This window comes from Polypterus senegalus, chromosome 18, assembly GCF_016835505.1.
Source record: "Polypterus senegalus isolate Bchr_013 chromosome 18, ASM1683550v1, whole genome shotgun sequence".
NCBI lineage: Eukaryota > Metazoa > Chordata > Cladistia > Polypteriformes > Polypteridae > Polypterus > Polypterus senegalus.
Window position 1 is genome coordinate 33,535,993 of NC_053171.1, and position 12,930 is coordinate 33,548,922.

At 37.0% G+C, this 12,930-nt stretch overlaps 1 protein-coding gene across 2 annotated transcripts in view; it reads right to left on the reverse strand.

Moving 5' to 3' along the window:
* heatr4 (HEAT repeat containing 4) overlaps positions 1-12,930 on the reverse strand; it is a 43,423-nt gene that overhangs the window by 7,681 nt on the left and 22,812 nt on the right. For both annotated transcript variants that reach the window (XM_039742243.1, XM_039742244.1), the window contains exons 9-12: positions 12,266-12,370; positions 8,713-8,831; positions 4,129-4,309; positions 3,342-3,411 (exon numbers count right to left, since the gene is read on the reverse strand). In XM_039742243.1, coding sequence (XP_039598177.1) covers positions 3,342-3,411; positions 4,129-4,309; positions 8,713-8,831; positions 12,266-12,370 — 475 coding nt within the window. The remainder of the gene's footprint in view (positions 1-3,341; positions 3,412-4,128; positions 4,310-8,712; positions 8,832-12,265; positions 12,371-12,930) is intronic.

Consider the following 12,930-nt stretch of genomic DNA (forward strand, 5'->3'; position numbering starts at 1 on the left):
TCAGTTTTCTCTCACAGTCCAATGATATGCAGGTTAGGTGGATTGATGTTACTAAATTAGCTGCAGTGCGTGGGTGGATGTGTGGGGTTATGTGTATGTTTGTCCTGTGATGAATTTGTGCCCTGTCCAGGTGTTACTCCTGCCTTTGCACCTGACAATTGTTGGTTTAGGCTCCAACTGCCCCACGTCCTTGCCCTGGATAATAAAGTTAGGAAAATGGATGGATTGATGTAAGAATAATACTGCTTATGTCTTGACCACCGATGCTGCAGATGTTCTACCAGACGGTTGTGGCGAGTGCCCTCTTCTACGCGGTGGTGTGCTGGGGTGGCAGCATAAAGATGAAAGACGCCTCACGCCTGGACAAACTTGTTAAGAAGGCAGGCTCTATTGTAGGATTAAAGTTGGACAGTTTAACATCTGTGGCAGAGCGACGGGCACTAAGCAAACTCCTGTCAATCATGAAGAATCCACTGCATCCACTTAACAGTGTCATCTCCAGGCAGAGGAGTAGCTTCAGTGACAGACTTTTGTCACTGTCCTGTTCCACTGACAGACTGAGGAGATCGTTCCTCCCCCACACTATGCGACTCTTCAATTCCACCGGGAGTAAATCACGAACATTAATTTTATTTTAATTCTTTTCATTTTATTACTATTTAATTTAATATTGTTTCTTTGTATCAGTATACTGCTTATGTGAATTTCCCTTGGGATTAATAAAGTATCTATCTATGTATCTAATCTATCTATCTATCTATCTATCTATCTATCTATCTATCTATCTATCTATCTATCTATCTATCTACCAAGTCAGCCTTTTCAGTTATCTGATGAAGCTAGAGGTTACATGTCAGTCAGACCAAATGTATTGGGAATGCTTTAACCTCTTCAGCTGATGGATTTCAGGTAAACAGCCAAGGCCTGAAAGAACTGTCAAACTGGACAGGAATTAATTGAATTCAGGGAAAGATGAAAGACAAAGCAGGATTTTAGAATGTTTTGTATAACCAGTCTGTTTTGAAAGCTTAATGTAGCTTTTGATTCTCACAGGAATTGACCTTGAACATGTGCAATAACTTTAAGGATATTTTAATACATTTTAAAAGTTTTAAAAAACTTTTTATAAAAGCCACTTTGATAGCTGATAGTAAGCTAGGTGTGCACACTTAATTTGGATGAGAAGGTGGGGAGAGACAGTGGCTACCTTTTGTTGGAACTTTTTTCAATAAGAGTCTCAGTTCAGTTGGTGCTTTGTTGCAATAATGGAGTGTTTGAATTATTCACTGCCTTACTAGCATGTTGAATGAAGCCACGGACATTTATATTAAGCTTGCTATCTGCTTAGATGGTGAACACTTTCCAATGAGCGCTGTCTCCAGCAAGAAATCTTTCTTTTTACATTTTGATTATGGCTATATAATCAGTAACTAAGGAACTATCTGGGAAATGTCATTTGGGATTGAATGAAGACTAAATGAGCCCACCCAGGTTAAATAATTCTTTGTATTTCATATATTTGCTGCTATTTCTTATTATGCAAATATATTTTTTAAGTAAAAGCTTTAACTCAATATCTCTGTCTGATTATTGATTAGAAGTGTTACCGACTGCTGGATTGTCATTCCTTGTCTAACTGCAGTCCGTTACGGATACAAAGTACGTTTTGTGGAATCCTCTGTTGTTGGTAAGCTGGGTTGAAGTAAAGGACTTTACACAGAAGACAGTCCCAATCAGCAAGCAGACTGTCTTTGGAGGTCCCTAGGGTTAATATGTGGGGTATAATAAGATCAGTCAGACAGATATGAGGTTGCAGATAATTACATAGCTTCCTAGGAGAAACTAGGAGACACTTGTATCTGACCAACTTGTGCAGGAAATGAAAAGTCATTCATCCTTTTTCTTATCAAGTTCACAGTCCTGTACAGGGAGATAATGTCTATTATGGCAATATTGGATGTAAGGTGAGAACCAACCCTGGATAGGGTATTAGTCCATCAAGGAATATACTCTTTAACTTTATCAGTTTAGGTCACACACATCTTTGGGATGTGAGAAAACAATTCATGCAGAAATGGGCAGAACTCCACAAGCAGTGCCCTGGCTGGGCTTTAAACCTAGACACCGTGGGCCTGGGATGCAGCCACTGATCTATCCAGGTGCACTAGCATGCTCAACAGTATGCCCTTTGATTCATAATCTGGATATGTTAGGATGTCTCTGAAGAAAATATTCCAACAGAATCCTTATATTTAATATAATCACCCATTCTCTGCTAGTTATTACTGTTTTTCATCCTATAAAGTTTGTAATGTCCTACAAAATGTAAACAAAATACATCCTGTTAAATTCATTATCCGAAGTCTGTTCTTATAATCATAAATCACAAAACAATAACCTTCTGTTGGGCTTTTCTGCTGTCCATAGGGTGGGTTGTAACACTTTATAAAAGGACCATAATTAGCTCGAGTATCATGAGCAGCCTGACTTGCCTGAAGCATATGTGGAGTCAGCACTAATTAGGATTTGATTGAGCACAGTGGACAAGATGCCCTTTCAAAATTCTACAGTGGCTGTCCCATTACAAAAACTACTCAAGACTAATGAAAATTGGGCCTGGCCAAAGATTTACTGAGCATGGTGCCTAAATGAGCCATGCAAACAGGTGAAAACCTAGCAGCAGAGATAATATTTTACTTTAGGCAGTACTGTAAAACCTTGAAAATTTACCAACGACAATTGTTCCAGAGTTGTTTATAAACCCTGGAAGAATCAAAGACCACACTCGGCAAGAGGTGAATCTGCCCTATCTAAATGATAGTGGTTATTGAATTAATATTATCTTAGGACATTGTATCCAGTATCGAGAGGCTAAATGCTGGAACTCCAATACCCTGCAATTGAAAAAGCAGGTTCAGAAAATGTATATTTAGATGACTGCACATTGTATTGATTCTTGTCCTTTGTGACAGCTCACTGCATTTCAAGTGGACCTATGATATCACTGTTTTGTAGACTGCAGGGATATTTCTTTAGTTTTACAGCCAAGTCACCTTAAGGCTCTTGAATATAGATCTCATGAATGCAAGTCACATTTTCCCAAATTGAAAATGTCAAGTATCTATTTCATGCAGATTATAAAAATGTTTAAAAGTGAGAAAATGTGGGTAAACCAACACTCAATCTATATGAACTGGATCTACATAAAAGAATATAACACTTAATTTTTAATGTGCAGGTTGAGAAGAGACTTGCCCAGTATTAAACAAAAATGTCTGCATGACTTCACTTATGACTTCTCAGCTACCTGACCATCATTCGTTTTCATATAATTTGCTTACCATTAATAGCACATGCTTTGATCTTTCCCACTGGGTCATTCTGCATTAACCCAACTAGCTGCTGTAAAACCTAAAGAAAGTTTGAAAATGATGGTTAGTTATGTGGATTCAGACAGAAGTTTTTAAACTGGACAAAGGTAAGTGATGGGCACCAGTCTTAGAGATATACAACCAGGCACATGATGTTTGGCAAAGCCAAGTATTAAAGGAGCTAGTCTGCAAGCAGAAAACAAATTATAGACCACTGCCTTTGTTCAAAGTGCTGCTTGGAAAGTAAGGGCCAGCCAGATCAGGGATAAAGAGTCTGGCAGCAACGTCATATAAAAGATATTATAACCCTTGATTTACCAGTTTTAACCTAACTGCACAATATGATGAGGTACGGTGGAAAGCTTCACCATTGCCTTCTGTTAATAATATTACCAAAATAAGCCAATTCTATTGTCTATAAAATCTAATTAGGACATTATTCGCCTGATCAACTTAACATAGCCACTCTTGGAATGCCCAGTAACAGATTGGCTAGACAACTAGCAACTCTAGGCTTGTGGTCCTTGGTGATTTGTTGCCTCTAGGATTTAGGTCATGCTGGTGTCTGTATTTCACTCTTCTCCATTGTTGCTGAGGTACTACCTCTTAAGAGATATTACACATTTGTCATTTGACATATTCATATTTAGTTTAACTTCTGTGTCAGTAAACTGCTTTGTGTATGGGCTTTTCATACCTTGCTGACACACTCACTCTTCTTACCACTTGAAAAAAACAACCTCAGAAATCATCTCACCATCTCATCTTTTATGCAAAGAGTGGCGGCAGTTAGGCATGCCTGCTGGCGCACAATGCCGTAATCATCGCTAAAGCAGCGTAGGAACTCGGGAAGAAGTTTGGCTGTCATGATACCAAGTTGAGCCACTAGAGAGAGTGCTGCTACTCTCCAGGATGGGGAGGCCTCCTGCAGCTTCACCCTATAGCAAAACAGAATTTCAGCCATTCAGCATCTAATTGGAAGTAAGTGGTCTGGAGACATTTTGAGGTTTCAAAAGTTAAGATTCAAGAGGCATACATTTTTAAAAAACAATCTCCTTTCTCAAAGATAGTCACCATAGCAAATTGAACAATATGTTTCTAGAAGGAAATCAGCAAAGGGCCCTGCCTCACGTAGGAGTCTCCTTAGCAGAAGGTTTTCACAGGAGTGGCTGTGAAAGGGAAGAAATAGTTCCAATGGGGACTGGGAAAGAAACAGCTGAGGACAAAGCATACCTTTCAGGACAATTTTTCATTTAGAGGTTAAACATATTTACATTTAAACTAAAAAAAACAAAATTTTCCTCGAAGTTGTGAAAAAAATACAGTGTAATTGTGCCTGTGGTAGTCTAATAATATTCTCAATGGGTATACAGTGGCTTTGGCATTTCTAGGAGTGGTGCAGGCCCTCCACTGTGATGCCATCCCTGCTCCTTAATAGAACATTATCCAAAATAACCTAGAGAACCAGATGTATCTGAAGAATGATTAGTGTGAATGTTAAAACTTCAAATAATGAGTAGGACAAGAGGATGTCATCTTCTTTAAATTAAGTTTATTGAGATAGACATGTGGATATACAGTATACAGATGACAGAGCTAATTATATCTTCATTATATAAGATATGTATATCTATATAAACAATTATGACAGGGAGTGATTTGTGAAATATACAAGTGGCTTTCCTATTGGAGAGCAGGCCTAAGGACATTCCTTTCCCTCTCTGCCCAGCAGGCATCATAACTAAATGTTTGCATTACTGAAGACAACAATACATTGTTTCTGTATGAGTATATTCCTTTTTCCCTAACAGGGACATTTTGGACCTCACCAAAATCCACAGAAAAGAACGAAATCCTAAAAATCACCCACTGTCCTCATTTGCAAATATTATCAGGTCCTTGACCCGATGCATGACTAACCTAGTAAGCTGAAAGATGTTTCCAAAGAACAAAGATGATGGCTATACTTACTGACGAGGTCTTGATGAAATGTGGGAATAAATGAGGCAATTTTATTGCCCAGTTCAGGCAGACAACATCATAATAATGTGTAAAAATACAGTTAACAACCAATGCTGGAGTTTGACTTTTAAGTTGCGAGCGGTCAAACAAACTGTAAAATACAATTTAATTTTCTTAGTTACAACTCTTCTGCTACAATAGAGTATTTACACCTCATCCCAAATCAAAAACCATAAATTGTTTTTAAAATAAAGTTACATGATGAAGTAAATTTTACATTAACACATTTTAAAACACTGAAATTAAGCAAGCATATCCAAATAAGGTTTATTTCAATGACAGTAAATGTTAGTTTTTTTAGCTTACTAGTGTACTTATTGTAGTGATATGAGCACTTTCTTTTAAAAAAAAATCCACGTCCGTCACTCAAACCAAATCTTTAGCCAAACATTTGGATTTTTGTCTTATGATTTATGCTCACTTCTAATTATTTCTTGGCTTTTAGAGTCCCATTATTAACAAACTATGACCAAAAAACAGTTTTTTTGGGTATCCACAAACTCGGATGAGTAGAAAATGCACACTGTTGAATTTTTATCCCGTTGAGGCAATGACTTCAGCATAGTGCCTCTCTGTGGGTCGTTGCAGAACGAAACTGTAGCAACTAATGTTCAAAATGGCAGTGCACAGAAAAACCGAGATGGCAGCAGAAAAAGATGCAAAAATATGTAACTACATAAAATGACTTCTAAATTTAGAAACTGTAGCAAAAGTGGACACCAAAAGCCAATTTTAAGACATAGTTTGCTAATAATATAGCTCCAAGAAGCTATATTTATAATTCAAAACAAATCCAAATCATAATGTTTGCAGAGCGGGCACTATTCAATACCAACTTCCAATATAAAATTGAATTAATATTGGCTCAGAAAATAGTTTTAATAAAGCATTCATGTTGAAAAAATTTAAATTAAATAAACTGTAGTGATGCTGACACATTAGTCACTCAAACACTAAGTTGACGAGATTGTTCTTAACACGAGATCAGTGTTTCTACAGGCAGACATCCTACACTCCCGAAGAAGAGCTAATAAAAATAAAATGGATGCCTTACTCAAACTCCAAACTACAATTAACCAAAAAACTGCATTAAGCCCAGCCCAATGAAACAAAAAAGCATCAATCCAATAAATGCATTAAAAGTTTTGAACACCACAGTGGATGCTGCTGATTTATAATATAAGACCATGTTCATCAAATGCTACAGACCACATTAATCATACAATCAACACCAGAACTGGGCATCATCAAAATAGACAACACATGCATGAACTTTATATGCAACAAAAACACTTTGGCAGGTGTGAGATAAATACACATGCAGCAAAGCAGAGAGAGAAAGATAAACATAATAGCTCACAATAACTAGGGTCCTGTGGTAGTGCTAACTAGAAAGTTTTCATTAACATTCTCATTAAGATATCCTTCGATAACTTCCTACTACCTATTAGTGTCACAAACTATAAGTCTGTCAGTCAGTTATCATCCAACCCACTATATCCTAACACATGGTCATGGGGGTCTGCTGGAGCCAATCCCAACCAACACAGGGCGCAAGACAGGAACAAATCTCGGGCAGGGCGCCCAAACTATAAGTCAGTCAGCCAGTCATTGTCAAACCCCCTATATCCCAAGCACTAAATAGTTCCAAAGCATTTCCAATAAAGCCCACTAGAGGGGGATATCACTGTCAATGCCTAGCTAGTAATAAGGACAAGCACCAAATTTTCATAAACACAAAGATTCTTCACAATAAATTATTATGTACTGTCTGCTTTATAATCATCATCAATTACATTAACAGTTTTCAACATATGCACAAGCTCATGCCTATAACGTTGAGCTACATCTGGGCCTAAAATATATTCATACCTGCTGGAAGCATTCCAAAAATCACAATCATTAGCTACAGATTTGGGTGTTGAATGCTCATTTTCTGTAAGCAAATTAAAAACATGCAAGAGAGAATTACTTAGAGTGGGCAAAGTTTAATTATCATATTTGTTGATTATTAATATATTTACATTATCTGTGGCCTTAAAAATAGAGGAAAAACAGCTTTTATTTGAGATTTATTTTAATAATGTAATGCAGTCTGTTAGGGTGGTTCTGAAGCCCCTGGCCTACCCGTTAACTATACCCAAGTTAGCGACATCGGGAAATTGAAATTGTTTAAGAACAGCAGTTACTTTATAATATTTATTGTGGGTTCTTGTAGCCTATGTGGACAAATGAGAATCGTCTCCTCAAGTAATGTCTGTCATGTTTATGTCACATGTCACACACACCTACTTATTCTATACGTGTTGACTTTCCTCAGTCCTTTCCAACCCCATGCTGGTCAAGTGTTAGTCAAAGGTATATACAGTCTGACCTTCAGGAGAAGGTCTAATGGTCATCCTCAATGAAAAAAAGACATAAGTGGTAGTTTTTTCATCTATATATATATATAAGTCAATGTATGTGTGTGTGTATGTATGTATGTTCCAGCATCACTTCCTAATGGCTGGAGCGATTTTCATGAAACTTGGTACACATGTTTCTCATTAGTCAACTAAAAATACTGTAGGGTGAAATCAGCCCTAATGCACCCCCTTCTGGGTAGGGTGGGGGGTGATCTTGCAGTCTTGTATGCATGTTATCGTCCTGTTGACCCTTGGAATGACCACCAGAGGGCAAACTGGAGGTGACTTGCAGCATTCTTTATGTTTGAGCACCACTGCACCCCTGTTTCTTTTGACATTAAATAGACTTGGCCAACTCCAAGCATCAACTGGATGATAACACACATACAAAGCCGCAAGACAAGCACATTAGTGAGTCTTCATTGTTTGTTAATTTATTTTTATTCTTAAAGTTGTGTTTTTTTAATTATATTTTTCTCGAACAATTAAAAAAAACTATTTTCTTCCCCGGCAACGCCAAGTATTTTAGTTATGTTAGCTAGTTTACTATAAAAGTGAGAGGTACTGACTAACTGCATGTCTCCTTGCTTTTATATTGTAGGCTACAGCAATGGTATGAAATCAAAAGAAAAAAAATAAGAAAAGAAGCAAGTCAATGCTAGCAGGTCAGACATACTGTATTATTAAAATTAAATTCCATTGTGGTACACTCCACTCTAAAAACTTCAGCTCAGTAATTTCCATGTACTGCATAAACTCAAAAGTATCATGTCCTCTTTAAAGTGTGATTACTGAGAATTTATTCTATGTAAAAAGCATGCTGTGAGACAAACATAGTCAAAGGAAATATTGATGGGGAGCTAAAACAGTTATTGAAATAAAATGCAGTTTTATCCCAATCTGACCTCACATACCTGACCTCATCGTGTACCTCTTTTCCCAAACCAAATCTTCCCAGGGCTTGTGCAGCTGCCTGTCGCACATCAGCATTCCAGTCATTCCACATCAAGAACATGAGCTTTTTAGTCAAATCCTGAAAACAATATAGACCAACAGTTGATACAGTGCAAACAAGTGTACAAATAGTTATCACAGTTATGGATTGTTGATATCAAACTGCACTCAAGACCATCTTTGTACTCTATAGTTTGCTGATAATGGTTTAAATCCAATCTTACATTTATTGTTTACATTTTTATCTTCAAATACCATGACAAAAGAGGCATGAATGCTGACACCACGAAGCTGCACTCTAATTTAGGGATTTCAGGAGTTGTTCATAAACAAGGCTGGGCACTTTGCTACTGCAGTACACCACAACTAGCATGGTGGACCCATCAGTGTATACAGACTGTAGGAACACAAAGAGTGGAGTAAAGTAGTCCACATCTGACCTTTAAAGTCTGCAGTACTCTTTGAGCTACAGTGTCTGCTTGCCTTCTTTCCAGGTACAGTTTCCACATCTTAAATGACTAATTTTGGGTTCACAATATTTAATGGGCTGAATCACAGTTCCACGGTTTTGGGTTCAAATGTCTACCAAGTCACTCTATACTGTATGTGGTGTTTCTATATTCTGCTTGCATCTTCCTGTGTTTTCTTTTGGTTCACCAGTTTACCCCTACATTCCAAAGTTGAACAGAGTTTAATTGATATCCCTAAATTGCCCCGGGATGACTGAATGTGTGTTTGTGTGAATATGTCCTATGATGGATTGAAATGTTGACTGGAGTTGATTCATATTTTTTCTCCAGCCGTCTGGAGTTTTTTTGTTTTTTCTGTCCCCCATGGCCATTGAACCTTACTCTTATTCGATGTTAATTAATGTTGATTTATTTTGTTTTCTTATTGTGTCTTTTATTTTTCTATTCTTTATTATGTAAAACACTTTGAGCTACTGTTTGTATGAAAATGTGCTATATAAATAAATGTTGTTGTTGTTGTTGTATATCTTGCCCTTGATGTTGCTATGACAGGCTCTTGCAGCATCTTATGCTCCTAAATGAGAGAAAGTGGGTTCAAGAAGTAGATGGATGAATCGATGGATAATTGCACACATTTTGTTCTATTCTCCAAGAGCCAGACTTATTTGTAACACTTTTTTGGCTTGAGAGTGATAAGATACATTTTTAGGGAAGGCCTTTCATATACAGTACTTATTGAAAAAGCTAATAAATGTTCATTTAAGATGAAGATGGACTAAAAACAGGAGTGTAGATTTAAAATCATGTCTTCTTTTAAGCACATGGGCCACAATTCAGTAAGCAAAAAGCTAAGTGAAAAGGAGGAAGAAAAATTCCCTTTCCAAGAAAACCACTGTATAACATTATCAAATACTGAAGTCCCTAGTATATTCCGCCATCTACCTAAGCAGGATTTCTCAGTAAATTACATTTTTGCCATAATGCACTTGTTAATACTTTAATATTTCAGTGTAGGTTACTATGATAAACTGTGAAGACAATTAGCTGACCCCATCTAGCACGTTAAGCAAGACCTTTCTTATATTGCCCAAGGAGGTATGATTTTCATACATTAGAATTTTTTGTCAAAGGAGTAAGTGAGACAAGTGAAAGAGACAGCCAAATAGCCAAAGTCTAAAAATTAATTGCTATTCTCAGTTTTCTGTTGCTTATTAAGCCTGCCCCATGCTGGAACATCAGCTTCTCTTAGGCACCCACAGTTCATCACCCACTAAGTAGTTAAGGATAAGTACTAATCTGAGTGTGGAAGAACAACAGCAAATGGCTACACACTTTAAGGAGAGTTTCAACTTGAGTTTTGACTGATTTTGTGGATTTTTTTTTGTCCATTTTTATATTCTTATATATTCTGCTTTCATTGCTTTAATTAATGGTAGTTTTCAGTCCCAAAAAAAACATGTAACAGCATTCTGTCTTGGTGGGGGGTGTCTGTCACAGATGATCACTAGTTTCTTCTTGTTTAACCCACAAAAGACACGTCTGCATATCTCTGCCATTCTCTTCTTTAATTACTGTTGATCGGAAATGCTAATCTTTCTGCACAAATCACAGTGACACACTGATCATCAAATGTCACTTATTCTTCACTACTGTCTACAATAGTGTGTTTAATAACAAACTGCACCTACTCTACCAGCTCCATTAATGTAATCTTATTTTGAGATGATAATACTGTATGTTGTGATGATATGTAAATGCCTACTGGTTTGTTGCTCTATTAACTAAATAACATCCATGAAATGACACAGTTCAGATCCACTTTCAGGTAGAAGTACTCAAAAGACCATGTATATTCTTTTCTTCCCATACATTTCCGACAGGTGTATTTTAAAAATTATCAAACAAAAAAATAAAATACACAAACATGTAAGCTTTAGTCATGGAATAAGCTTGAAAACAGAAACAATACACATTGAAAAGGCATATTCATGTCACTCAGTTTCACCAAGAAGCAGTGGTCTAATGTGCATGAAAACCAGCATGTACAGTATGTCAACAAATGAGTAAGAAATAACTTCAGAATCACAGCAAAGAAATAATGTAATGGTCCAGAACTGGACCATACCTTGAGATAGTTAGAATAAGGTACAATCAACCTTGTTAGTATAGCAGCACAAACTTGTATAGATGCCAAATGATGTCCTGTGTGACACTAGACCAAGAACTGGACAACTGTATCTCAGGAATGGAATTAATGATCGGTACAGGGATAATATGACACAAGTTGGCATAATATACAGTATGCCCTGCAGGAGTAAGGTTTCAGGACACCACTGGATACTGATGGATGAGAACCTCACTTATGTTTTTTCAGAAGATATCTGTGTATAGTGATGCATTATCTTAATATAAAATGACACTAGACAGGCCTGTTACAAAAAGTAAGGGTATTGATACCCCAAATAATATCACCAACTCCTCTATCCGTATGCCATTCAAGAAGGCCATTTTTCTATACAGTATCTTTGTGCAAATACAGGGGCAACAACCCTAAGCAGGATTAATTATTGGTGATTACCAAATTTCATTTTATAGCAGTGCAGGCTTATTGATAATGAAACCAAACTAGATGCAAACACTAGTAGTAAGTGGTCAATTGCAGATCTCACACTCATTTTGAGTTAAACTGGGCCACGCTTCTGGAAATATTAGTAAATTTGGTAACTACTTGCTAGTTAGGGCATTTATGAATTACTCTACAGAGACCAGTGTGCCAAGATGTCTTATTATTACATTAATGTTAATGAAGAGCTGTATCGGTATGTATTTACAAATGGATCAAAACAATGGTAAAGGTTATTCCAACTCTGAGAAAAACAGAAAAGAAGGTTTGACATGCCCAATGATGGCTACAAAGTTGAAATGTTGTGTCTCTAACCTTTTTTTATTGTGGGTATAAATTAAATTTTTCTTCATATGGCATTTGTACTTTGTTGAACAAGTACAGTATGACATCAAGCATGCAAATCACTTATAGACCTACCTTGTTGACTGGCCCCTGCAAACTGGGCAGAGTATTACAGGCCAAGATTCTGTTCCTCCAGTTTTCGCTATTCAGGGTCTCAGCTAGCAAGCAGCGCACAGTACTCTGTAGAAGCAAATGTAAAGACATTAGGAATAAATATGTGCTGGATTGCTTTCACCTTCCACTGTACTTAATAATACGTATCAATAAGGAAAACATGAAATCTCACAAAAGTTCTACCGTATCATTGATTGTGTGCATACAGAAGGAGGGCAGATTTTAAGTCAAACTATTTAATCAGACATCTGTCAGACATCTGTTAGAACTGTTGAACCACCTTATAACTTTCTCCTGGACTTCCCAAACCCTTCCCAACACCCTTCTCTGTTTCTATCTTATCACTATGTGTCAGAGGTTGTCCATTCTGATATGGCAAGTGATTTATTGTGATATTAGAATTCATTCAGACACAAAAAGTACTAAGCCCCCTATGTCTCTCACTCTCTCAGAGTCTTTATGGGTTATTGTCAGACATACATGGATATGTGTGCCAAATACAGTATGGTATAACTATCTGAGCTGAGGTGATTGTCCTGATCCCTGTAACTTGCAATTTGGTATTAAAGTGTAACATCCTCAGTTGGTGTGATGTCACCTGAGTATTGCATCAATCACTGTGGGAT